The sequence below is a fragment of the Callithrix jacchus genome, chromosome 5 (genome assembly GCF_049354715.1).
Source record: "Callithrix jacchus isolate 240 chromosome 5, calJac240_pri, whole genome shotgun sequence".
NCBI classification, from domain to species: domain Eukaryota; kingdom Metazoa; phylum Chordata; class Mammalia; order Primates; family Cebidae; genus Callithrix; species Callithrix jacchus.
In genome coordinates this window covers 42837430-42864784 of record NC_133506.1, presented here as the reverse complement: position 1 = coordinate 42864784, position 27355 = coordinate 42837430, and the positions used below count along the sequence as shown (strand labels likewise).

Genomic DNA, 27355 nt, shown 5'->3' with positions numbered 1-27355 from the left:
GTGCGCCTGTAATCCCAGCTACTCAGGAGACTGAGGCAGAAGAATTGCTCGAACCTGGGAGTTGGAGGTTGCAGCAGTGAGCCGAGATCGCACCACCATACTCCAGCCTGGCGACAGAGCAAGACTCCGTCTCAAAAAAAAAGAGTCCTCTAACTGTCCTGTGGGTGGATTTTCGGAGCAGAGAGAAGCAGGCAGCCATGAGTGGTGGCTGTCGTAGGCATCTCGCGGCAGGTGATGGTGGTTCTGCCCGAGGTTGAAGCATGGCCAGAAGCGGCACTTGCAGATGCAGGTGTAGGGCTGGGTGCAGGCAGGGCGGGAATGTCTCTGGGGTGGATGGGGGTGGCAGGGGAGAGGCGGGTCTGGAGGAGCAGACAAGCAGCTGGCTGAGACCCTGGTGTGCCTTGCAGAAGTGGCAGTGTGTGGAGGACGCCACGGGGACACTGAAGCTGCACAAATGCAGGGACACCATGCCGCTGGATGATGGCAGAGCCTTCTCCAACCTCGTGCCCAAGTACTACGGGCAGGGCAGCGAGGCCTGTGTCTGTGGCAACGATGACTACAAGCTCAGCCTGGCCGAACGCCGGAGAAGGCTCTTCAAGAAGAGTAAGTGTCACGACCTGGCTGAGTAGGATGGGAGGAGAGAGACCCTGCCTGGGAGCCCCATTCTTTCATTCACACAATTCCACAGAGACTGTCACTTTGCCAGGTAGTGATCTAGGGACTGGGGACACAGCCATACCTCCTCACAAGCCACCTGTGCTAGTGGAAGCAGTAATAATAAAACAGATAAGTCCAGGCATGGTGGCTCATACCTGTAATCCCAGCACTTTGGGAGGCCGAGGCGGAGTTCGGCCTGAGGTCAGTAGTTCGAGACCAGCCTGGCCACATGGTGCAACCCGTCTCTACTGAAAAGACAAAATGAGCTGACATGGTGGTGCACGCCTGTAATCCCAGTTACTTGGGAGGCTGAGGCAGGAGAATCGCTTGAACCCGGGAGGTGGCGGCTGCACGGAGCCAAGATCACGCCACTGCACTCCAGCCTGGGCGACAGAACAAGACTCTATCTCAGAAAAAAATCTCCTTAGTTTATAAGACCACGGCCTCATTAGAGACTGAGGTGTCCGGGACGGGTGCGGTGGTCTCCTCCGGTCCACCCAGCCAGGCAGCAAACATCTTCACCATGGAGCAGACACGTCTCTCGCCATTAACACCTAGCCCCTGCTCCAAACAGCGCTTCCCAGTGATGATCCGCCGGTATATTTCCTGGCCAGCTGATTGGAAACTACTACATTAACTGTCCTAGCTGAATAGGACGATTGGTTTCCAGATTGGATTACACAGCCAGCCTCTCCTTGCTTCAGCGTGTGGCACAGTGGATCATCTTTAAATAATGCAAGATCTCGCAGGGAGAAATTCAGCTTTTTTCCCCCCTTATTAAGGCTTAGAGGAAAGAAAAATGTCCCTAAGTAGCTGAGAGTCAGCTCAGCCCTGGTAAGAAGTCCTCGGCAAGTGTGATGTCAGAGGCTGGACCTCCTGTCAGCAGCCTGTGAGTGAGGCAGGGCGACCACCCTCATGATGGACAGGAAAGCCTGGCTCATGTGGCTGATCTGGGACTCCAGCCCTATCTCCTGCCCAGCATTCATTCCTCCCCTGCCAGGGTCTCCCACAAGACACTCTGTCCCTCTATTTTTTTTTTTTTTTTTGAGATGGCGTCTTGCTCTTTCTTCCAGGCTGGAGTGCAATGGCACGATCTAAGCTCACGGCAACCTCTGCCTCCCAGGTTCAAGGGATTCTCCTGCCTCAGCCTCCTGAGTAGCTGGATTGCAGACGTGCACCACCATGCGTGGCTAATTTTTGTATTTTTAGTAGAAATGAGGTTTCACCATTTTGGCCGGGCTGGTCTCAAACTCCTGACATCATGATCCACCCATCTTGGCCTCCCAAAGTGCTGGGATTATAGGCATGAGCCACCACGCCTGGCCTGTCCCTCTTTTCTGAGCAGTCAGCCTAGAGCAGGCTGAGCCTGGGGGCTTTCTGTCCTCCAGGGGACACTGGCAATGTTTGGAGACATTTTTGGCAGGCACAGTTGAGTGTGATGGACGGGTGCTGCTGGCCTCTAGTGAGCAGAGGCTGTGGTGTGGGGAAGCCAGGCCAAGCTGGCCAGCCCACAACAGAAGACGGAGCTGGGAACAGAAGGAAGGGACCAGGACTCGGGGGATGAGACCAGGTTGCCGGGGTTCATTCATTTCTTGAACTCTGTGCAGACACTGAGATCAGAGTTGACCTAGAGAGACACTGACTCTCATGGACCTCGTGGATGAGACAAGAGGTGAAGAAGTTAGCAGAGAGGGCCACTTTCCCAGTGAAAAATGCGTGAAGGAGATGCAGCGGTGGCAGGATAGGGCAGAGGGGTGGTGGCTGCAGGATGGTGCTCAGTGGACATTTATTCAGAACCCGGTACAGAAAGGAGCAGGCCTTGTCGGCCAGAAAGCAAGTGTTCTGAGGAGGAGGAAGATGAAGGACTTCTGTGTGCTCAGAATGGGCGTGGCGGTCCCAGCCACAGAGAGGTGACCGGTGTGGCTCAGGGTGGTGAGCGGCACAGTGGGCACGAGCAGCCATATCATGCAAGGGAATGCTGGCCTAGGGAGGCAGGGAGTGGGCCCAGGGTGTCACCTGAGGTGAGAACATAGCTGCAGGCAGCGTCCCCAGCCACCACGGTAGCTGGTCCACACCAGCTCATCACACCGAACGCTTCACTGGTTCTGTTTTGTGCCATCCTCCACAGAGCCCTGTAAGGCAGGCACCATCATGAGGATTTGCCCAAATCGCTAGGGCCCACACATGTGCTCAAGGGTTTGCAGCTGAGAATACTACTGCCACACCAGAGCTCTCGGCTGCCAGGCGATGAAGTCCTGTCCCATGCCCCGTTTGTGTGGCAGGAAGGTGTTAGCTCCAGGACTCTGGACAGGGACACAGTAAGAGGAATGGGGAGAACAAGTCGTGTGACTTCAGTCCAGGAAAGGATTGACACAGGGCGGGGAGACCATTTCTGTGGAGAGTGGAGAGGAAAGGTCGTGAGCTTTGCCGGCCTTACCGTGTCAGCGGCTCAGCCCTGCGCCTGCAGAGGTCTAGGCAAAAGGCAGCAGCTGTGCCTGGTGAAACTGTGTTCCAAAGACAGCCAGAGGCCGGTCTGGGCCCTTTCGCCGTGGTTTAGAGGCCCCTGGGTCTAGAGCTGGGAGGAGGAGGGTGGTAGAAAGAGGAAAGCAGCTCACTCCTGAGCCCACTGAGACAAGAGGAGCAGAGAGAACACGCTGGGCTATGTCCGGTCCGGGGTCTCTCAGGGCAACCCGAGAGGCACAGGGAGTGCCCTCAGACTTTGTGCACTGGCTTCAGGGAGACTAAGCCGAAGGAGGGAAGGGCCGCAGAGAAGGCTTCCCCGGCGCCAGAAAAGGCCCAAGGCTTTGCTAGAGAGGGGATGCCTCTCCTGGGCCCTCAGGACCCTTTGGCCCTTGTTACTCGGATGAAGGTGTCTGAGAACTGAAAGATACAAAACATCCCCCAAGAACAGGGGCAGCGAGACCCAGGCCACGTGGGAAAGGAAGCCCTTTCCTCCCTCCTTCCACCACCTTCCACCACCACCTGCCTCCAGTAGGTCCTCCTTGGTCACCATCTCCAGGTCACTTGGGACCTAACAAAAGCTGGGCCACTAACTGGCTCCAGGCTCTTCTCCTTAAACCAGGTACATATGGAGAAGGATTACAACGCCAGTGCATGCTGGGGCCAGACACATGCCGGGTGGCAGAGGTTTAACACAAGAAGACGTGGCGGGGCTGTGGCCAGCAGGGAAGACACTGGCCAGCCAGAGGGGCCGCTCCCCTTCGGCTCATCCTGACCACGTGGAGCTGTGGGCATGGGAGACATCTGTTTCCTTTCCGGAAGCTGGAAGCCTCCACCCTCCGTCACCGCCCCCACCTCCCCTTTTTCTCTCTCATGTCAGCAACTCAGATTTGTTTTTGAGACAGAAGATGCAGGCTCTCTGGGGTGTCAAGTTAGCCTACACGCACTGAGTTTTTGGCATTAGGGTGTCCGTAAAGCTCCTCTCAGCCTCATGCCCCATGCACCTGGCTGGCAGCCTCCAGCTCACTGGGTCTCGGAGAAGCTAAGTGGCTTCCCCAGTCCCCATCCATGTCTCTCCAGAGACATGCAGGCACTGCAGGGCCCTTTTCCCAGTTCGAGGTGTTTTCATATCCATACTACTTTTTTTCCTTTTTAATTGAGATGAAGTTGAGATGACATAAAACCTAGCATGTTCACAGTTGTATACAATGCAGAGACATTAAATACGTTCACAGTGTTGCACACCCCTAACTAGTCCCAAAACATTCCATCACCCCAGGAGGGAACCCCGCACCTGCCCGCAGTCACGCCTCACTGTCCTCCCCATCTCAGCAACCACCGATCTCTCTGCCACTGTAGATTTACCTATTCTGGATAGTTCCTATAAATGGAATGAACAATACGAGCCCGCTTTGTGTCTGGCTGCTCTCACTCATCAGGATGCTTTTGATACTCATCCACGCTCTGGCATGAATCAGAACCTTGCTCCTGGTGGCGCATTCCGTTGTACAGATGATGTGCCATCATTTCTTTACCCGTACGCAGCTCTTGTTTGAAATCCTCTCGAGCCGGTGGCTTCTTGGCTCTAGGACTTCAGTGTTGCCGGTGTGATCAGCTTGAGGCCCTCCCAAGATCTGTGAGCAGGCGGGTAGATTTCATGACCCCTCAAGTCGCAAGCAGTGCTGAGCTTCATTCTTAGCAGCCTGGCTCTATCTTGATGAAGGAGCCACTGCCCAGACAGCCCGGCCAGCCTTTCCCGCCTCCCTGACTCTGCCACCCCTCAATGCCCACAGGGTACAAGTCCAGCTACCTTCGCTATCGCTCCCTCCGCTCAGTGGCCATTGAGGCAGATGGCAGGGCGCACCACGAAGGCCTGGGTGATGCTGCCCAGCTCCAAAACCTCACCAAGCGGCACTCGCCAGGGGCCCCTGAGAACCCAGACGACAAGGATGGTGGGGACTTCAGTGGCACTGGAGGCCTTCCCAACTACGCCACCACCAACCCCATCAAAGTGACAAATCGGTGAGTGTCCAGGTGGAAGTTGAGGGTGACGAGGACAGGACAGACCTTTGGAAGGGCTTCCCACATCTCTTGGGCCCCTAGGCTGGTCCTTCTCTTCCTCCACCACCTCTTCCTCCTCCATCACCTCCTCCAGCACCTTCTCCATCACCTCCTCTATCACCTCCACCTCCACCACCTCCTCTACCACCTCTTCTTCCTCCAACTCCTCCTCCATCACCTCCTCTATCACCTCTACCTCCACCACCTCCTTTATCACCTCCTCCATCACTTCCTCTATCACTTCCTCCACCACCTCCTCCATCACCTCCACAGCCTCTTCTTCCTCCACCTCCTACTCCATCACCTCCTCCAGCACCTCCTCCATCACCTCCACAACCTCTTCTTCCTCCACCTCCTACTCCATCACCTCCTCCAGCACCTCCTCCATCATCTCCTCCTCTACCTCCACCACCTCCATCACCTCCACCACCTCTTCCTCTTCCACCTTCTCCACCTCCTCCTCCATCACCTTGTCCTCCTCTACCTCCACCACCTCCACTACCACCTCCTCCATCACTGCCTCCTCCTCTGTCTCCACCACCTCCTCCTCCTCTGCCTCCACCACCTCCTCCATCAACTCCATCACCTCCTCTACCACCTCCTCCTCCTCTACCTCCTCCATCACCTCCTCCTTCATCACCTCCTCCTCCATCACCTCCTCCTTCATCACCTCCTCCTCCATCACCTCCTCCTCCTCCTCTACCTTCTCCATCACCACCTCCACCTCCATCACCTCCTCCTCCTCCTCCACCTCCACCTCCTTCTCCACCTCCTCCTTCTCCACTACCACCTCTTCTACCTCCTCTCCTCCACCTCCTCCTCCTCCTCCCTCCACCTCCTCCTCCACCTCCTCCATCACCTCCTCCTCCGCCTCCTCCTCTCCCTCCTCCTCCATCACCTCCTCCTCTCCTCCTCCACCTCTTCCTCTCCTCCTCTACCTCCTCCCCCATCACCTCCTCCTCCACCACCTCCACCTCCACTGAGCCACATATGATCCCTTCTCTCAAGCAGGTGCCACATCCTGGAGAACTATACAGTTCGGTGTGACCTGGACCTGTACAAGTCCTTGCAGGCCTGGAAAGATCACAAGTTGCACATCGATCACGAAGTGAGTGGAGTGCGGGTGAGAGGAGCGTGCCCTCAGCCACCACGGGCCTGACAAGACCCCCAACTCACAGTGGGAGGGCAGTGAGGCCAGACCCAGGGAAGAGGCTGGAGAGGTGAAGTAAGGTCTTCACAGATTCCTCAACCCAGTGACCGGTGTCAGTCCCAGCATCAGACAGCTTCCTACACAGGCTGAGGGAGGACGGCTTAGCCACACTGTCCCCCTTTAGACTTACAAGAAGTACTACACTGGCCTTGCACAGGGGCTCACACCTGTAATCCCAGCACTTTGGGAGGCTGAGGCGGGCGGATCACAAGGTCAGGAGATTGAGACCATCCTGGCTAACACAGAGAAACCCTGTCTCTACTAAAAATACAAAAAATTAGCCAGGTGTGGTGGTATGAGCCTGTAATCCCAGCTACTTGGGAGGCTGAGGCAAGAGAATCACTTGAACCCGGGAGGTGGAGGTTGCAGTGAGTAGAGATTGCACCACTGCACTCCAGCCTGGGTGACAGAGGGAGACTCCGCCTCAAACAAAAACAAAGACGTCTACACTACATTAAAGCATTTCACCAAGCCCAGGGGAGATACGGGAGCACGCAGTGGGCTCAGTGGGTTCCTGCGCAGGCCAGGCCAGGAAAATGACTCGCTTCCCTTGCATGCGCTGGCTGGAGGGGAGGGCGGGCTTCCTTCAGCAGGCGGAACCAGTGCCGCCTCCCCACCCACACGTGCCCGTGCTGGCCGTGGGGCTGGGCAGTGCAGCCGCCGCTGCTGAGCAGAGGTGCGGGGACAGCCGCCAGGCCAGGCCTTTCTCGCCCAGCCCGTGGCGGTTTCCAGGCTTCCTCTCCTGCCCCTCCCTCAGATTGAGACCCTGCAGAACAAAATTAAGACCCTGAGAGAAATCCGAGGTCACCTGAGGAAAAAGCGGCCAGAAGAATGTGGCTGTCACAAAATCAGGTGAGGCAGTAGCAAGGGGACCTGCCTCAGACCCCACTCTCCTACAGGGCAGTTCATCTCCTCTCATACTGGCCCCCTTTCATCACTTTTTTATCTTCATCTTCTCCCTCATGGCATTAAAAAAAACTGTAATTCACATCCTTATTGTCGGCCAGGCTGCGCCCAGGTTCCAGTCCCGCTAGCTAGAGGCCCACACTTGCTATGCAGAGCCGGCTCCAGGCCGGGAAAGGCCTCTGCCCAAGGCCCTTTCAGAAATTGCCCACGTGGTCTGAGGTCCACGTTCCCAGCTCAGGGGTCCCCTGGCCCAAAGGACTGAACTCTTAGAACAGCTCTGTCCAGTAGAACACTGTGCTGCTGGAAATGGCCTGTACCTGCCCTGCACCCCGTGTGGCTGCTGCACCCTTGAAATTGTGGCTAGTGTCACCAAGGAGCCAAATTTTTTATTTTGCTTAATTCAAACTGAAGCAGCCACCGGTAGCCAGTGGCTCCTGTACTGGACAGCACAGCTGGAGAAGCCTGACCGTTCCAGAAAGTCTGGCAGACATAGGCTCCCCTGTGCTGACCCCAGCCAAGCATGTGCAGGCAGGTGGTGGGGAAGCAGCCTCAAGATGCCAAGGCTTTGACATGTGAAATTAACCCTCCAAAAAGGAAAGGAAAAGGCTGCTGAGGCTGACGCCACCTAAAGCCAGGCCCAGCTTCTAGCCGTGGCTAAATTACCACGAACCTGACCTTTTAAAGCCTAGCCTGGGGTCTTCAGGCAGGGTTCTGGTGCATGCTTGGAGAAAGAAGCCAGCCAGGCAGGTACCTGCTGCCCCGGGGATAGGACAGTGTCCTCCCACCACCACCCCAGAAGGGGAGGGCAGGGGGCAGGGCAGCAGCTATACGCCGGAGTCCCAGGGACCCTCTAAGCCATTTCTGAAGGCTGGGGCTGGGGGGTCTCTTACAGCTATGACACCCAGCACAAAGACCACCTCAAGCACAAAGGCTCCAGCCTGCATCCTTTCAGGTAAGGGCAGCTTGAGGTCCTGGGGAAGAGAGGCCTGCGTGAGAAGTTCTCCTTTAAGCTTAAAGAAGAAAAAGCAAGCCCTGGCCCTTCCCTGGGAAGTCCGTGGTGACCCCGAAGAGGCCTTACTTCCCAGTCCACACTCAGCGGGCCTCTGATGCCCCCTTGTGGCTAAAATGGGGTTGCCGCAACTCCACCAAACAGGGCAGGACTCGGGAAGGGAAAGGGGTGTCAACGGGAGTCCCAGTAGCCGCATAGTTCTGTCCCCACCTCTGTGCCCTCTTGGGAGTTAAAGTAGGACGACGGAAGACCCAGGTTCTGGCCCCGGCTGTGCCTTGGATCAGCATTGGGACTTGGGACCCTGAACTGCTATGCCCATGGGTCTCTGTTGGAGAAGCCTCAACCCAGCCCCTAGGTGGACAGAAAGAGCAAAGACGTGGGGTCACTGATCCCTCAGTGGCCCAACATGTGTCTGGCCCTCTGCGCCCATAGGAAGGGTCTGCAGGAGAAGGACAAAGTGTGGCTGTTGCGGGAGCAGAAGCGCAAGAAGAAACTCCGCAAGCTGCTCAAGCGCCTGCAGAACAATGACACGTGCAGCATGCCAGGCCTCACGTGCTTCACCCACAACAACCAGCACTGGCAGACTGCACCCTTCTGGACCTGTGAGCGAGCCCCGGGCAGGGATGGACAGGCTGGGGCCCAGGGGGCCAAGAAACCTCCATTTCGCTTAGTGACTCACTTGGCCCCAAGCTTGTAAAAGCTTCCACTCCCAGACCTCTCCCAGAAAGGGGGTCCCTGACACCAGGGATCCATGGTGCCTGGGGCAGCCTCTTGGCATTCGAGAAACTGGTTGGGGGGGCGTCCCTGACAGGAGTCACTGTTGGCAGATGGGGCTTCCTCCCACAGGCACTCAGGATGTGCTCTGTCTTCCTTGGCAGTGGGGCCATTCTGTGCCTGCACCAGCGCCAACAATAACACATACTGGTGCATGAGGACAATCAACGAGACTCACAACTTTCTCTTCTGTGAATTTGCCACGGGGTTCCTAGAGTACTTCGATCTCAACACAGACCCCTACCAGGTACAGACAACACAAGCAGCGGGGCAGGGGTGCACCCGTGCCACCAGGTAGGCCGTCCAATCTCAGGGAAGTGATGACAAATTGTCCAAGTCCCATTGAGGCCCTGAGCCAGTGGGAGTAAGTTGAGAAGCCACTGAGATTGGGGGAATCTGTGTTCAGCCTTTTTTGCCTCCATCACGCTGCATGTGTAATATATGCAGCTTCTTCCCTCTAACTTAACATGTCAGCATTCAACCAGGCTTGGCAGGAATTTGTGACGACTCCTGAAACTGTCAGGCTGTAGGGTCAGGCCAACTGTTACCTACTGCAGGGCCTGCACAGACCATGCAGATAATGTAACAGTCACACACGGCACCATGCACTCTGCTAAGTGCTTCTGTACAGTAAGCCATCTAAACACACAGGCGACTGGGGTGGCCCAGGGCCACACGAAAGACCAAAAGGGACTAGGCGCAGTGGCTCACGCCTGTAATCACAAGGCAGAGACAGGCAGATCACCTCATTTCAGGAGCTCGAGATTAGCCTGACCAACATGGAGAAACCCCGTCTCTACTAAAAATACAAAAAAAAATTAGCTGGGTGTGATCGTGCATGCCTGTAATCCCAGCTACTTGGGAAGCTGAGGCAGGAGAATCACTTGAACCCAGGAGGCGGAGGTTGTGGTCAGCCAAGATCATGCCATTGTGCTCCAGCCTGGGTGACAGGCTCTGTCCCAACCAAAACGCACAGTGGGGCATCTGCTGGCCGGAGCATGTGAGGCTATAGGGGCCTTCACTACTGAGCAGCAGCACCAGAGCTTCCCTGCACTGTGGCTTTGGGATTGTCCAGCCTTCAACCTTTCAAGAAAAGCCTGAAATAACTTTTTTAAAACAAAATCTGATTTTTAAATGTCAGCAGCTCAAATGCTTTAATTACCATATAGGCTTCCAGTCTTTCTCCTTAGATAGGTTCACCCTCATACTTTAACCAAAGGGGTAAGTTGGTCACCAGTAGCTCCCAGACTACTACCCAAGAACCCAGGCCACTTACACGTCTATTCACCAAATGGCTGCTTTTCGATCAAGAGGAGCTGGGGGGCTTCGATAAAGGCTGCTGATAAACCCAAGACTTGGAAGGCTTTCTTTCCAACATGGGAAGTTTCCTGACCAGTGGCTGCAGAATTCCAACATTAAATACATAGACATTGTTTTTATTCTCCTGAGTTTTCATTCTCATTAAGAGAGACCCTGGTGAGACTAGAAGCAAAAAAAAGAAAATCACCTAACTCTTCCAAACTCTGGCTCCTGGAGAAGCTGAGGTGGGAATAAGCAGGTCACCAGCCCATATCACCTTCCACCCGCAGCCTGCCTGAAATATGTCCCCATGTTGGTAGAACGAAGGCGGGTGTCGGGGTGGGTCCCTGTACTTATCTTGTTGACAAACTACCCTTTTTGCAACCAGCTGATGAACTCAGTGAACACGCTGGACAGGGGCGTCCTCAACCAGCTACACATACAGCTCATGGGGCTGAGGAGCTGCAAGGGTTACAAGCAGTGTAACCCCTGGACTCGAGACATGGACCTGGGTAAGTAGGCACCCCAACATGGGGCCTGTGGAGAGCAGGGACTCAGGAGGTGGTGTCTACCCCAAAAATGAGCCCGAAATGCCTAGGCTTTGGGAGGTGATACAGATCCAGACAAGACATGGGCGCCCCTGTCCATAGCAGCCAGATGGCCTTTGACAAGCTGTGCTTCCTGAAAGAGGAACGCCTGCACCACCGGCCCAGGAGGCACATGGATTTCCCTCTCATTTCATTTTCTCCCTTTTGTTCACTCATGCTGCATTCAACAAACATTTACTGAGGACTTACACCTGAACCCATGTTAACTGAAGGTGACCCCGACCTCCCTGATTCAGGTGGAGCTGGCGTTCTCCTAGGAAGAGCAGTCTTGCTTGTCTGGACAGTCTAACCGGATGGTATCATCCAATATGACTGGGCAAGGGCCCCATTAAATAGAGCCAGATGTTTGTTGTGTGCCCAGCTCTGTGCTGAGTGTTTATCTGATAAGTCTTTGAAGTGAGTCGTCCTATCATTTTATGGAGGAGTAAAGTGAACAAGGTGGGCTGACTCCAGAGCCCACGCACTTGATCCTGCCCCATCCTCAGGAAACCCTCCCAGGGAGGAGGGAACTCCCTCCTGCACTTGTCAGGGCTCTGGGCTTTCTGTCACCTGGAGCATAGACGTTCAGGCCCATGTCCACCTCCCTCACCATGACTATGGTCAACAATGAATGAAGCCATCAGGGTCCTGAAACTCATAGGGTGACCCCAGATTGTGGGCAATGCTAGGAAGACTTCAGGTGGAGTTCCGTCGTAATTCAGTCTACTCTGAATAGGGAACACCATCAACGTCATGGGACTGTGACAAAAAAGCCGAAGATGGTTTTCTGGTTTTTTGGGTGGTTTTGCCTAAACTATCTGCTCCTGTTTTTTCATTTTCTCCTTCAATTAGGACTTAAAGGTAGAAGAGGCTACGAGCAATACAGGTATTTCATTTTATTATTAAAGCCTAAACCAAGTTCTTACATCTTGGCCCATCCTTCGGTCTCATTTCTGTGAGGCTGCACCTGTTGAGAAACTTCCCTTCCTCTGGTCTGCCCAGGATCATGCACCAAAGATAGCTGTCACCTAGGAAACTTTCTTTGTATAGTTCTTTGGGGACAACTTTTTCTTTCTTGGTGATGGTTTTTTCATTCATTCTCCTTTTGACACTTGAAAACTTAGGATGGTTCAGCGTCGGAAGTGGCCAGGAATGAGAAGACCTTCTTCCAGATCACTGTGAGTTGAGGAACCGGCTTACAAATAGAGATCTGGTTCTGACTGCTTCATTTTGCCAATGCTATTCTACATGCATGCCATTTCTACTTATCACCCTTCATTTGTTCCCATGATGAGGGTGGTGGGGGGAGGAGTACTAATGTAAGTCTTTCCCTAAGAAAACACGTGAATCCATTTCGGGTTTTAGATCAATGCCTTGTCCAGTACACTACTGTTCTCACTATAGTCTGTGTTTGGGAAACTCGAGCTGTTACTTAGAGTTGAGAAGCATTTAAATATTATAAATTGCCAGGCATCTTGAAGGCTATGGCTGCAAAAGTGCTAACTGGTACACAACATCAGCGGTAGGATGGCCTCATTAAATGGTTTCCAGAAAGCCCAGGCTACAAACTCTCACTCCAGTGCCATTGGAGGCTGGCAGGCACTAAGAGACTGGCAACCTGGAAAGGTCACCTCTATTCTAAGGGAGCAGGCCAGTTTGTTCCCTGCAGGAATGGGCTGAGGTTTGCAAGATTTTCTCATTCATCAAGCACATCCAAAGGTGCAGGTATGTGTGAGAACTCTTTAACATGGTCATCTAATTTGACATTAAGTTAACCATGTGGACAAACAGTCCCCCTTGGTGAGCTGCTGTTTGCAACCTCCGGTCTACTCATTTCTTCCTTGATGTGCAGATAAACCTATGTGGCTTTCACAGGACATGAGTTAACAGGCCAGCTAAGGCTTTCTCTGGTACTTCTAGAATTAAGGTACAGAATCTTTACATATCACAACCTCCTTAGCCACTATTCTAATAGATCCTTCAATGCCATTCTTGCCAGGCATTGAATATTTAAGTAAACTACCAAAAACTGAGATGATTGGGTGGTAGCAATCACTTTCTTAGTAACCTAGAAATATTCATTCTCAGCAGCCACATCCTTGAAGCAAAGCTTCCTCATCTATAGCACTGATTAGGAAGTCATGCTAAAGACGATGGTAACTAAATGCTAAGATGAGTTTGTTTGTTCTTCAGGGGACGACTGTGGGAAGGCTGGGAAGGTTAAGAAACAACAGAGGTGGACCTCCAAAAACAGAGGCGCCACCTGACTGCACAGGCAACGAAAAAACATGTGGGTGATTTCCAGCAGGCCTCTGCTGTTGGTCAGGAGGCCTGAGAAAGCAAGCACTCACTCTCAGCCAACATGACAGATTCTGGAGGATAACCAGCAGGAGCAGAGAGAACGTCAGGAAGTCTATTTTTGCCCCTGTTTTTGCTTTGGATTATACCTCACCAGCTGCACAAAATGCATTTTTTCCTATCAAAAAGTCACCACTAACCTTCCCCTAGAAGCTCACAAAAGAAAATGAAGACAGTGAGAGATTTCCTTGGAAATTGGAATTTTTAAATCATAGGGGAAAAACAGTCCTGTTCTAAATCCTCTTATTCTTTGGGTTTATCACAAAGAAGGAACTAAGACGCAGGACAGAGGCAACGTGGAGAGGCTGAGAACAGTGCAGAGAGTCTGACAGTGAGTCAGTAGCACAAAAGAGATGACACTTAGCACTATAAACCCTGGTTGCCTCTGAAGAAGCTGCCTTCACTGTATATATGTGACTATTTACATGTAACCAACATGGGAACTTTTAGGGGAACCTAATAAGAAATCCCAATTTTCAGGAGTGGTGGTGTCAATAAACGCTCTGTGGCCAGTGTAAAAGAAAATCCCTCGCAGTTGTGGACATTTCTGTTCCTGTTCAGATACCATTTCTCCTAGTATTTCTTTGTTATGTTCCAGAACTGATGTTTTTTTAAGGTACTGAAGTTGATGTATGTCCCAAGTTTTGATGAAACTGTATTTGTAAAAAAAAAAATTTGTAGTGTAAGTATTGTCATACAATGTTCAAAACTCCAGCCAATGACCAGCAGTTGGTATGAAGAAACCTTTGACATTTTGTAAAAGGCCATTTCTTGGGAGTTTTTGGTGTGTGTGTTTTTTTTTTTTTTTTTTTTTTTTTTTTTTAAGTATTCAAGATACTGCCAGTCAACACCTTTTTTGGAAGAAAATGCCTTGGGTTTAGAACATTTTTTTAAAAGCGGAGTAGATGGTTGTAGATTAATGACTAAAGTCTACCATATTTCAAGGGACTTCACAGGTAAGTCTCATACCGGCAACTTTGGGACTTTTTAAAAAAATATTAATTGCAAAGCAATTCACCTTAGCCAACCCTTCTTTGTGTATCAGGTAGCGTAACCTGATACAAGTAGTTGTCAGATTTCCAGAATGGGGAAAGTAGAAACTACCACCAGTGCAACCCATTTCTCATTAATACATGACAGATGATAATCCCCAAAGTACTCACATTTTTTTCAATGCCCCACATTAGGCCAACACTCCCTAGCAGCGCCCTAAGCTGTGCTTTTAACCTCTCAAACGTATGTTACCATTATTTGAAACAGGCTTCCTTAACCTGTTTTACCCTTAATCCAACAGGGATATTTTTTAAAAAATGCTCTTTAGGCTCCAATTTTAAATAGAAACCTTTATTTACAATGACATCCAAAATGGTCAGCAAAGCAGTCGAAGCTTACCATCCCCCATAAGTCATTCATGTGGTTTCGATTCTTTGCAGGATAAAGAATTTTTTTTTTTTTTAAAGTAACACAATGTAAACTTGATGATTGAAACTGAATTCATTCTCAAGAGTCTAAGTCAATTCCTGAGAATTTAAATATTGCTCTCAGAATGACATTTCCATCTTCTTTGAAATTCCATGTATTAGAGGGAGAGAAAACACCCTGCTCGTCTGTATCAACAAGTGTGCCTTGGAGTTGAAGACAACTCTTGTTCCTCTGATTACATCAATCCTTGAGGTTTTGCTCTTATGAACCTCCTAATTGTGAACAAAACTCACAGCTTCTGCAAATAAAAAGGAACTGGGCAGTTACACATGTAACCAGCAATCCATTCTGTTCACCTTCAGCTGCCTCTACCTCTGGACCAAAGAACTTTTAGGACATCAAGCCAATTATCTTCTGTAATACCCGACCCCTAATACAGACACCCCCCAACTCACCTTAGCTATTAAATACTGATAAACTAAGTAGCACTGTTGTTGATATGTACACCTTTCAATCCAGATGTAGTTTAGCAAAGTGGCATCATAATATGAACATCAACAATGTAACTTCCATTTATTTTTTAAAGGAAGAAACATGTATCTCCTTTATATCATTCTGATCTTTATAAAATATATATTTTATTTATATATCTTTGGATTCAGCAAAAAAAAAAGTAGGTACTGGAAATATCCCACATTCTAAAAGCAGATGAAAAGAACAGATACCAAGGTTTGAAAAAATGGGGGGTGCAGGGGTGTGAAGAGAGGTAGACAGCAGGAGTACAAAGAATTATCTAAAAAAGGTAAAGGGCAATACAGGTAAAAACAAATTATCTCAAAGACTGCACCTAGTAAAAGAAATCAAAATCTTGAGTTTGCACCAATCAAATGAACAAGTAGAAAATATAAAAACTTATAATAAACTTCATTTTTCCACTATATAAAAAAGGGAGTGCTGCCTTCCAGTAAGCCTGGAGCCAGGTTTAAGGAAAGAATTTTTTATAGTCAAGAAAGGTAAGAGCACCACTCTATTTCTCCCCACACACATAACTTAAAGAAGGTTCAGACACAATTGAGCTGAAATACATGAGACAGACTAACTCGGCTGTGCCTGTCTCCACACAGGAGCACATACCATCTAGAAATCGCAGGCCACTACCATGAAAGTTTTGGGATTTACACTCTTAGATATAGTTTGAACTTGGTGGGGGGAAGAAGGCAAACTCATAATTGTCTACACTGTTTTGAAAATCCACTCTAGTGGTGGGTCTGGAAATACCAGGATTCACTTATTTGTAAGCATATCAAAGATATTAAATGATCTTACCTTCAGAGACATCTAGAAAGACTGGCTAAACGTGGAAATTTTTTTAAAAAATTAATGGCTCTCAGTTATTGCTAGAAAATGACACCAAGGCTAGCAGAGACCTTTGAAATTCATAGACATTCAAAAACCCAGTTCCTTCAACTATTCGAACCAAATGAAGTACCCCAGATAAAGGGAATTAAATTTGGTTTTTCCCTTACTCCCAACTGACTAAAATAGGTGTCAAAGGGAGGCAAGAGCAGAAAGTGGCCTGGGGCAGAAGAGGGAGGGGTTTAAAAGGTACTCAATTAGACTGTGGCTCTCAATCACAGTAAAACCGACTGTTCTGGGTACTGAGTTCCTTAAGAAATAACAGTGACCCTATTCTAATTCACAGGGATATTATGAAAGTATCACATTAGTAGAATGAGGGACAGCTGAGCAGACACCAGAACCCACACCAAGATTCTACTGGAGATCTCTGTGTGGGATTCAGATCTTAGAAACCAAAATCCAAGAACACTCCTAAAGGGGATGAAAAGGTAATATAACTGAACACACACAAACAAATCCCATGAATTGCTGCTATTTAACTTACGGACTGCTTAAAATCCAAAAGATTTTCTTTTCAATCAAATTGCTTAATTTTTTTGAATTCCTGATACCTTTTCTTTTTTTATTTCCCTGTATCTATTCTTTCCCCCCAAATTAACAAAGTGCTTAGTTCTGGTAGAGGAATTTTTTAAAAATTTAAATGCCTACATCTAAACAAATCTCTTTAAAAAGGATTTATATGAAGAGATTGAAAGAGTGAGACATCTAAGGCTGGGGGCTGGGGAAGGAAAAGCTGTGGAGCACCATCCCTCCCCCAGGCCACGAAAGTCAAAGGATGTCTCTTCCATTGGTAGCCTCACCACACAGCTTACTGAAATCAACAATGTTAAATATTTTGCTTCACAAACTCTGTAAAAATGAGTTGTGACCTACAAAAAAGGTATATACATATTTTACATAATACAGTATCTTAAAGGTCGTATTTACACACACCAAAAAAAATCTATTCACAGAAACACTGCGAGATTCTGATTCAGAATGCAGTACCTGGCCTTGGGTTTTCAGAAGTTTATTTTCAAATAGCATTATTGCTCTACCATATAGGCAAAGGGTAACACCAGTACTTAAAAAAAAATTCATAGTTCTTGTCCAACACATAAGTGTAGGCAAAAACCAGGAATGTGTTTCACTATTCCCTCAAGACCTCAAGAACATTGCATTTATCCATTACTTTTTAAATAAAGTGCACTCCGCTGCACATTAGCATGTGAAAAGTTTGCTTCTGCTGCAATTAATACTGTCATCTCATTTTCCCTTCTGCAAAGCCATTGGACATCAATGACAGTTCCTGGAGGTGAAGTATTACAGGACATGAGCGGTAAATGAAAACCATTAGGAGAAAGCCTAGGACAACAAATAATAGGGAAAGAGCAACTCAACAGCATCAGGGAAGGACAATTCAGAATCACCAATTCCACTGGACAAAGGGTCAACAGAACTACTTGGTAGTGACAAAAACACTTGAAGGCTGGGACTGTGCTCTTAGTCCAGTACTGCAACTAGCAAAAGCAGATGTTCTCATCTCTCGAGATTCTTCCAGTGTTCTCTGACCCACCTACATGGATTTAAAAGACTTTGGCTAGCAAGGCAGAAAAAAGTGACAAAACTTTTATGATCAGTAACACGCCACATTTCCAGAATTATATCCCTAGGAGGTGGAATGCCAAAAACATTTCTGTTTTGAACACCATAATACATAGGAGGGCAGGGGGAAATAGGTAGATATTGCAGTTCGGCTTAAAATCCAGTCCTGCTCAAATGACATCAGTTAAAATGCCCTTGACAGAGCTTTCTTCAAAAATGGATGCCCGGAACATGGTATCTTCCCAAAAATCCTAGTGCAGTGTCATTTGTACAGTGGTTTCCTTAGAAGTCCTGGTGCAGAGATGTCAGCAGTATTTCTGTTAGCAACCAGAAAAAAGCTGAGTTTTAAACACATGCTTTGCACAACAAAAAAATGTCCATGTCCACATTCATGGTTTTTCAGGTTCCTTAGATCCCATATTACCAAAAGTATCTAATGGCCCATGGGTTTTTTTAATTACTGTAGTTTTAAGTTATACATTCAAGTTAAAATATACCTAGGACCTTTTGATTATAGCTGAGGCTTTGGTTCTAACCACAGAACAAGACAAACTTTTTGAAAATGGTAAGGAACAGACCCCATACCTGATCAGGACCCATAGGCATGCCAGACATGGGCATGGGGTTCATGTTCATTGGCCCCATGTGGCTGCTGCTGCCGTTCACGTGCACCATACTATACATTGCAGGATTCCCCTGGTGGGCAAACTGCTGCTGGGAAAAGGAGCTGTGAAGAAACTGTAATGTTACCTCTGGAAGGCATTTTGGCGACAAAGGGCATGCCCACAGAAACTATCACAATTGTGCCAAACATTGCTATACTTAAGCTGGGAATGTCAGAGAGAAAACTCCCTGACAGCCTGTGATCCATTTTTCACAGCTTTCTGTACTCAATACCCTAATAGATACATGAAGGGTATGAAGGACTCTCAAAATGGACAAGCCAAAGAACACATCTAATATGAACCCAGTCCTTTCAATCTCTCCATCCAAAAAAGCTTGACTGAAAAATACAGTAGTTCTTGGACTTCTGGGACTAGGATGTGACTCACTTTAGAAGTCACTGTTCTTTACCTGTTCCTGGCCAAACTTCCTGAAGGCCAGCCCTTCATTTCTGAGGACTGATACATGGATGCAGCCTGGGGGTGTTGCATCATGGGATTCTGGGAGGGACCCATTCTTGACGACATCATTGCATTGGGAGGACTAGACACTCGACCAAAGGCTGGATCTGGTTGTTGTCCCATTCCTTACAAAAACAAAGAAAAAAGAAATAAAAATGCCCAAATGTCTTCTCCTTAAAATATCAGATTTCTGCAGTAACTTTTTTTTTTTTTTTTTAAGGGGAGTGGAGGGAAGTGGTAAGTATAAGATACAGAGTACTGTAAGATGCTGCCCCCCAAGTTATTCTAGATTCTCACCAAGATGACAACTAGAGTAACAGGCTTACTACAGAAAGGAGCACCATATCTAGATCACTGAACGGTTACTTGCTTCAATGGGCTTTCTGTAGAAAAGAGACTCCTTATCACTCAGCTCACATCATTCTGTCCCTCTTTAAAGTATAGGGGAGTTATAATCTTCAGAGGACAGGGCTCCCCAATAGACACCTTTATCCCCACCATGTTCCTGGAACCTTCCAAAGGCTGAACTGAAGAGGTATCTGCATTACTGTAATTAATAAATCCAAGTCACCAAGAAAATCAACTTAAAAGCCCACAAAATATATTCCTCTCACTGACTTGACCAAGCATTCAGAGATTAGAGAATTCTACTATACTGGAACATATATGAAGGAGCAAGGGAACAGTTCTGCTGTGTTTCTTCCAAATTAAGAGTTTGGAGACTCTTAATAAGTGGGACTGCCTGGGCGCAGTGGCTCACTCCTGTAATCCCAACACTTTGGGAGGCTGAGGCAGGTGGATCATGAGGTCAAGAGATCGAGACCATCCTGGTCAACTTGGTGAGACCCCATCTCTACTAAAACTACAAAAAATTAGCTGGGCATGGTGGCGCGCGCCTGTAATCCCAGTTACTCAGGAGGCTGAGGCAGGAGAATTGTTTGAACCCAGGAGGCGGAGGTTGCCGTGAGCCGAGATAGCGCCATTGCACTCCAGCCTGGGTAACAAGAGCGAAACTCCATCTCAAAAAAAAAAAAAAAAAAAAAAAAAAAAAATTGAGGTGCAGTGAGCTGAGATCGCAACATTGCACTCCAGCCTGGACAACAAGAGCGAAACTCCATCTCCAAAAAAAAAAAGTGGGACTGAAAAAAATACTCAACTATGGCAGGACACACCTGCCTCAATTACCTGTGTGCTACAGCATCTTTGTTTTCCAATAGTTTAAATTAATTTGGTTTTTCTTGTGAAGTAAACAGGGAGTGAATAGTATTTTTGTTTGTCATGTTCAACAGATGTAGTGAAGCTTATGTCCTTAGTAATGTTAACTTAGGGAAGCCATATTTTCACTATCAGATTTACCATAATTTGGTTGATATGTAAACTGCTGTGGTGGAGCTTGTGGCATTGCAGGTCCAGCCAAAAGCCCATCCATGCTGGGGGAAGCAGTCACATTAGGAGGTGGGCTGAAGGCCTGGGTTTGCTGCTGCTGCTGCTGCTGCTGCTGTTGCTGCTGTTGTTGTTGCTGCTGCTGCTGCTGCTGCTGCATCATCATAGCCACCCTCTGTTGTCGGAAGTGATGACTTAGCAGCTCTCTGCTGCGTTGGGCAACCATTTGGGCATTAAGAAAACCCTGCTAATACCCAAGGAAGAGTGCAATTACATATACATATAGCAAGAACCTGCCAGTTAAATGCATGTAGTACTCCCACAATACCACGAGGTGTAAGACAAAACACCCAGTGCCTTTTTTTTTTCCACAAAGGGAAAGAAAAAAAAAAATTTTTTTTTAAACAGGGTCTCACTGTGTTGCCCAGGCTGGAGTACTGTGGCACGATCTCAGCTCACTGCAACCTTCGTCTCCTGCATTCAAGTGATTTTCCTGCCTCAGCCTCCCAAGTAGCTGGGATTACAGGCATGCACCAACACTCCCGGCTCATTTTTGTATTTTTAGTAGAGATGGTGCTTCGCCATGTTAGCCAGACTGGTCTCAAACTCCGAACCTGAGGTGATTCGCCCGCCTCAGCCTCCCAAAGTGCTAGGATTACAGGCGTGAGCCACTGCACCGGCCAAAATATACAATTCTTTACATAAAAGCTTTCTGACCAGGTGAGGTAGCTCACACCTGTAATCCCAGCAATTTGGGAGGCCGAGGGGCGGGCAGATCACTTGGTCAGGAGGTTTGAGACCAGCCTGGCCAAAATGGTGAAACCCCTGTCGCTACTAAAAATATAAAAACAAGCCAGGTGTGGTGGGATTGCAGAAGTGTCTATAATCTCAGCTACTCAGGAGGTTAAGGCAGGAGAATCCCTTGGACCTAGGGAGTGGAAGCTACAGTGAGCCGAGATCGTGCCACTGCACTCCAGCCTGGACAAGAGACTGTCTTTTTAAAATTAAAAAAAATAAATTAAAAAAAAAAAAGCTTTCTGGCTATTGCAGGGGGAGGGGAAGAACTGAAGAAGAGGTACCTGAAAATTATTTAAGATTAGAAGACAAAAGATAACACACTGTCAAGCTTTAACATGGCTAGAAACACTGCATGAAGTTAGAGAACATTTAGGGGTGGAATCTGAGGACAAATAACTATGAAAGAAAAATATAGGAAAATGAGGATTCAGTGTGTTGGGGTGGTGGAGAGATGAAAGAAGCCAAAAAATAAAAAAGATGAGGTTATACTCAGATAAGCAAGGGTCCACCTCTGAAAATCTTGCACTTTCTTTAAACTTTCAGAAAGAGGGGCAAGGAGAAGCTGTCTGGAGGTTCAGAAGGTGACGTAACCAAAGTACAGCAAAGAAACTATACTGGGCTCCACCAGCTGTGGATCATCTCCAAAGAGCAAACTTTTACCTTCTTTTTGTAGGGCATTCTAGCTCAGCTGACGAAGATATTTTATTATCAAGATCATATAAATATCAGTACTTCCAAATAAGCATAAGACAATGAAAATCAAGCATTTCACAGTTGTTAATTTTTAAAAAAACAATTACAAACAATATTTTGAATCACAGGAGAGGATTGCTGTGTGGTCATCTGCCTCATGCACATTAAGAAAACCCCTCAGTACTATCTCCACCACTGGCTGGAAGTGGAAAGGAATTTTAATATTCTACTTCAGGAAACAGGTCATCTCAGAGGCTATCACTAAGAACATGATTATGTATTCTTTATTTTCTTCTTCATAATCTCAGAGTGTTACCCAGTGAGCATGTTGTTTCATAATCCAGGAACAGAGGAACATTTACAGATTTATTATTTTAAATTCCTAAAAAGCCAAGTGATAGCAACTAATCACAAGGGGAACCAATTTAAAAAACACTAATCAATGGTTTTAATAAAGAAACCTCTCCCTTCTCTGATTCCTCCCAGTCACCAGCCAGAGAGAAGAATGGAAGAGCTGAAAAATCTTTAAAGCAACTGCTTTCTTATGTAAGAAATTCAGAATTACCTTCATTTGTTTAACACACATTTACTGAGAGCCAACGACAGGCCAAGCCCTGTGCTGGGCACAGAGCAATGTATGTGGAGAGGCTCATCATCCTCACCTGGGAGCTCACCTGGGGCTGCATCATAGGCCTCATCACCGCAGCACCACCAGCAGTCGGGTTTTCCATTTTCAATTCAAGTGCCTGTCGGCTCTGATTCAAAAACTGAGGTGAGACAAGCTGGTCAGAATGCAAGTAGAGCATGTCAGTCTGCCAAAACAGCTTTCCAAACCCTCAACACCAGCCAATGAGGTAATGATATCTCCAAACACAATAACCTGGCTAAGTCACATCTAAACTAAACCAGTACTTTCACACTGCATAAAGGTCCATGTTAAAACGTCTTTGGCTAGCATAAGAAGGGCTATTGTTTGGCATTGGGAGAATAAAGTGAAATTTTGCATCTTAAACAGTACCTTCACACCTGTCATTCCAGCACTTTGAGAGGCTGAGGTGGGTAGATCACCTGAGCCCAAGAGTCTGAGACCAGACTGGGCAACATGGTGAATCCCATCTCTACAAAAAACACAAAGAATTAGCCAAGAGTGGTGGCATGCTCCTGTAGTCCCAGCTACCTGGGAGGCTGAGGTGAGGAGATCACCCGAGCCTGGGAGGTTGAGGCTGCAGTGAGCTGTGACTGCCCCACTGCATTCCACCCTGAGACCCTGTATCAAAAAATAATAAATTATATATACATATATACACACATACAACAGAAGCTCAAAAGATTTTAAAGCCAGGCTTTCTCTGGGATTATTCAGGCACAGGGGGAAATAGCTTTTACTTGATCAGAGTAATTCTGAATAATCTGCTTCCTCCATTAGCTTTCCCTAAATGACTTTGAGTGAAAAGAAACAGCAAAAAGTAAAATGAACCCATTAACACAGGTTTTCTGAGTACCTAAACTGACTTTTTTGGAATATTTATTCAATGGAGAGTCTCTGGATCTTTGGATTCCAAACTCAGGCATTTGGCTGCACACAGTGGCTCACGCCTGTAATCCCGGCACTTTGGGAGGCTGAGGCAGGAGGATCCTGAGGTCAGGAGTTGAGACCAGCCTGGCCAACATGGTGAAACCCTGTCTCTACTAAAAATACAACAACTAGCGGCACATGCCAGTAATCCCAGCTATTCGGGAGGCTGATGCACAAGAATCACTTGAATCCAGGACATGGAGGCTGCAGTGAGCCGAGATCTGCACTCCAGCCTGGGCAACTGAGCAAGACTCCACCTCAAAAAAAAAAAAAAAAAAAAACCTCAAGCATTCATCTACTTTTATATGGTTTGGTTCCACCACATTTAGTAACTCAGTATGCTTAAGACACAAACAATAAAAACAATTTTAAAACATTTCTTGTGAACTAACAATAGGGTAAACAGAAGTCATATTTTAGAATATTAAAAGAGAGCTCTAGTTTTATAAAACATCTAGAAAGAAGAGATTCCATTAAAAATACTGAAATCAAGAAGGTTGAAGTATTTGGTTATTAGTATTAAGGATTTTTTCCTAAACAAAATTATCTGCCTTTAAGACTACAAAGTCAGCAAGTAACATTTTTCTTCCCCCAAGAGCAATCCTTCCTGACATTTTTCTTTTTAACCTGTACAATGGAATATTCTCATAGAAAGTACAGAATTCCAATACAACTACTCCTTAACAAGGAGACATTTGCACAAATAAAACCTTACAGAGAAGTAAAACAAAAAGAGTTTCTTTAGTTGACAAGGGATAGAGTACACTAGTGGTAAGAACTCTGAGAATAGTCTGAAAACCACAGAAGGAGAAGCCAGAGGGAAGAACACATGACTGTTACCTGCTGGCCCTGTAGCCTCTGCTGAAGCTGCATTCTAAGTTGCTTGGGGGTGTTTGTTCGGGGTCTCATGATGTTGGCTCGTGGGTGCATTCCTTGGAGAGGAAAATTGCCTTGCTGGTTCATCTGATTCATCATAGAGTTAAAAGATGGTGATTGTCCCTGAAGATGAAAGCCTCCTTGCATTGGAGGCCCCTGTGCTGGATACGTCTGTCCATATAATCCTGGCTTCTGATCCATCATTACTGCTGCTTCTTGGCCTTGGAAAGCATCCTGTTTGGGTTCTAAAGCCTGTCCCTTAAACAACACATAAATGAACAGTGAAGAATATCTATGAAAGCAACAGAAGTCAAATGCTGTAAAGAAGGTGAAAAAAATCCAGGCATTCAACAAGTATTTAAGTAAATGCTTGTTATGTGCCCAGCATCACTTCTCAACATGCTAAGGATATATTCAAAATAACATCCCAGAGGTGATAGAAAAAGAAGGAAAAAATAGATACTCTGAAGAAGAGAACAACCTGCTGTACTAAGACAAGAGCCTACTGGATACTGTGCATTCACCTTTATCTTCCCATCCACAGGCACTGAATGCCAAGCATGCAGCCAACACCCTTGATATGTCTCACTTGAAAGCATTCTTCACCCCATTGAACTTTGCAACACTTCTCATTTTTCTCCCGCCTCTCTGGTCTTTCCTTGAATAAATGCTAACCGTTCTTCAGGGTTCAGTCCTAGGCTCTCTTCTTTTCTCTTAATACATTTTCTACTTAGGTGCTCTCATCCACTGGTGATAATTATCACATTTTTGTCTCCAGCCAAAACATCTCTGAACTTTAAATTTTCTTTATAGAAATGCCTACTTAACATCTTCACCCTACTATCTCAGGTATCTCAAACTAAACAAGCAGAAAACAGACATCACGTCCTTTCCCAACAGCTCTTCCTCCCAAGAAGCCTTGTTCTCCTCCACCCTACCCTACTGTATCACAATACACAGCTGGCCCTCCATATCCATGGGTTCGACACTCATGGATTCAACAAACAGGGGACTGAAAACATTCTGGGGGAAGGAAACCGTGGCTGCACCTGTACTGAATACACACAGTCATCATTCTTCTTGTCATAATTGCCTAAACAATAGTGTAACAACTATGTAACATACATAGCATTTATACTGTATTAGGTATTATAAGTAATGTAGAGCTGATTTAAACTATATGGGAGAATGTGCATAGGCTATATGAAAATACTGTTTTATACAGTATCTGTTTTATATGCAAAGGCTGTTTTATACAAGGGACTTGAGCATCCACAGATACAGGTATCCACAGGAGTCCTGGAACCAATCCCCCACAGATACCAAGTGATGACGGTACACAACCTCACCATCCACTGCCCAGGAACTAAAACCCAGCAATCTAGATTCTTCACATTCTCCCCTTCCAAAAGTGCACGTGTGCTTGCATACACAGAGCAAGTCCTGTCAGGTTTTCCTCCAGGGCATATAACGTATCCCTCCCTTCTTTCCATTTCACCCTCATGACCATTCCCAGGACACCTCTTGGACTCTTGCAGTAACTGACACCTATGTTTCTACTTTGTCCCATCAACTTGGGTTCATGTGATCCTCCCACCTCAGCCTCCCCAGTAGCTGGGACTACAGGCACACACCATCATGCCTGGCTGAAGATAACAAAGCAAATCTTACTTTAACTTAAACGTGGCAGACTGATCAGGCATGTTTACCTGCATTCACTTGCTAACCCTACTAAAATGACAATAGAGGGAACTAGGAGGTATACAGTTTATTAAAAAAATAAAATAAATAAAAGGTAGTGCTTATCCACCAAACAATAAGGAAGGCAACAAGATCATGTATTTGAATATTTATAACAGAAGATACTAAGTAAATAGAGGAGTAGGAACCAGTGCCTATAAAAACTTAGACCTATGTGCCTACAGAGGAAAAATACATATGAAAAATGAGCAAATGTATCCCACAGACCTAATAAAACTCCAATGAGGGTGGTAGGGATCAGAGTATGGTACTAAAATGGAGAGGCTGGTTAGGAGTCTGAGTGCGGAGCAGGAGGTTAACCACCTCCCTGCCTGCTCCCTGACTCCTGAAGTGCCTGTACCTTTCTACCCCATAAAGGTACTGGGGTTCAGGGACACAAGCAGAGCAGAGCAAAGGAGTGAGGCAGAGGCTGAAAACAGGAAATTTTATATTTTGCATATTTATAATAAATTATAAAATATAAAATTTTATTAGACAATATCTCACACTTGCCTCCCTAACCCAGCTCCCAAAATGAAATCAGGTAATAAACGATTACCGGGGGTAGGGTTGGTAGTGGTGGTTGAAAACAACTCTACATGTTGAAATTCAGGAAATCCTGGCTGGGTGTGGTGGCTCACACCTGTAATCTCAGCACTTTGGGAGGCCGAGGAGAATCACAGGGTCAGGAGTTGGAGACCAGCCTAGCCAACATGGTGAAACCCTGTCTCTGCTAAAAATACAAAAAAAAAAAAAAATTAGCTGGGGTTGGTGCCACATGCCTACATGTAGTACCAGCTACTGGGGAGGCTGAGGCAGGAGAATCGCTTGAACCCAGGAGGCAGAGGTTGCAGTGAGCTGAGATCCCACCTCTGCACTCCAGCCTCAGTGACAGGGAGAAACTCCATCCCAAAAATAAATAAATAAAAATAAAATTTGGGGGAGTCCTGAAATAAAAGGGCTAAGGCTACCTCCCCACTTAATTACCCTCAGAAAAGGCAACTGATGCTCCTCACACTTGCAGAGTGTCAACTCAGCTTTTTAATGTCTCACTCTTTAAGAACAGTCACGGATCACCAGATAATAAAAGTTTCCAATGCTTTCCAAGCTTGAATGTGACTCAAACAAATCAAAGACAAGAACAACAGAGAAGACTTAAAAATACAGAATGAATTTAATGCCCAACATGTCAACAGAAATCCCAGAAAAGTTGGTCAGAAAAAAACCAGGAGAGATAAAGTAAAGAAATTATACCAGAAAACACTCCTAAACCAACGGGAGCATCTGTGCATCTCATATCCAGCAGAACAAACAGAAGAAGACCCATACCAAGATACAGCATCATAAAATTTCAGAGGAAAAAGGTTCCTAAATCACTCCAAAAAGAATAAACGAGTCACATGCAAAAGAATCAAAATC

The 27355-nt window shown here is 47.1% G+C and overlaps 2 protein-coding genes across 66 annotated transcripts in view; one reads left to right on the top strand and one right to left on the bottom strand.

Annotated features, from left to right (window-relative positions):
* The window catches only part of SULF2 (sulfatase 2), a 125389-nt gene extending 111543 nt beyond the window's left edge, over positions 1-13846 (top strand). For 3 of the 16 annotated variants that reach the window (XM_008996099.4, XM_008996098.5, XM_035298852.3), the window contains exons 11-21: positions 408-603; positions 4911-5139; positions 6190-6286; positions 7146-7240; positions 8187-8246; positions 8736-8905; positions 9182-9324; positions 10765-10888; positions 11816-11849; positions 12088-12141; positions 13157-13846. In XM_008996099.4, coding sequence (XP_008994347.4) covers positions 408-603; positions 4911-5139; positions 6190-6286; positions 7146-7240; positions 8187-8246; positions 8736-8905; positions 9182-9324; positions 10765-10888; positions 11816-11849; positions 12088-12141; positions 13157-13187 — 1233 coding nt within the window. In that variant the 3' untranslated portion in view covers positions 13188-13846. Of the gene's footprint in view, positions 1-407; positions 604-4910; positions 5140-6186; positions 6302-7103; positions 7241-8186; positions 8247-8735; positions 8906-9181; positions 9325-10764; positions 10889-11815; positions 11850-12087; positions 12142-13156 lie in introns of all 16 variants that reach the window. The other 13 variants (XM_035298850.3, XM_035298849.3, XM_078371892.1 and 10 more) reach the window with 5 other exon arrangements.
* An 803-nt stretch (positions 13847-14649) lies between these two features.
* Positions 14650-27355, bottom strand: part of NCOA3 (nuclear receptor coactivator 3) — a 147191-nt gene continuing 134485 nt past the window's right edge. For 9 of the 50 annotated variants that reach the window (XM_078371862.1, XM_078371861.1, XM_054255431.2 and 6 more), the window contains 6 exons: positions 24161-24454; positions 22407-22526; positions 20227-20500; positions 18821-18995; positions 18332-18473; positions 14650-18063 (listed from right to left, as the gene is read on the bottom strand). In XM_078371862.1, the coding sequence (XP_078227988.1) occupies positions 18052-18063; positions 18332-18473; positions 18821-18995; positions 20227-20500; positions 22407-22526; positions 24161-24454 (1017 nt within the window). In that variant the 3' untranslated portion in view covers positions 14650-18051. The remainder of the gene's footprint in view (positions 18064-18331; positions 18474-18820; positions 18996-20226; positions 20501-22406; positions 22527-24160; positions 24455-27355) is intronic. The other 41 variants (XM_078371870.1, XM_078371872.1, XM_078371869.1 and 38 more) reach the window with 20 other exon arrangements.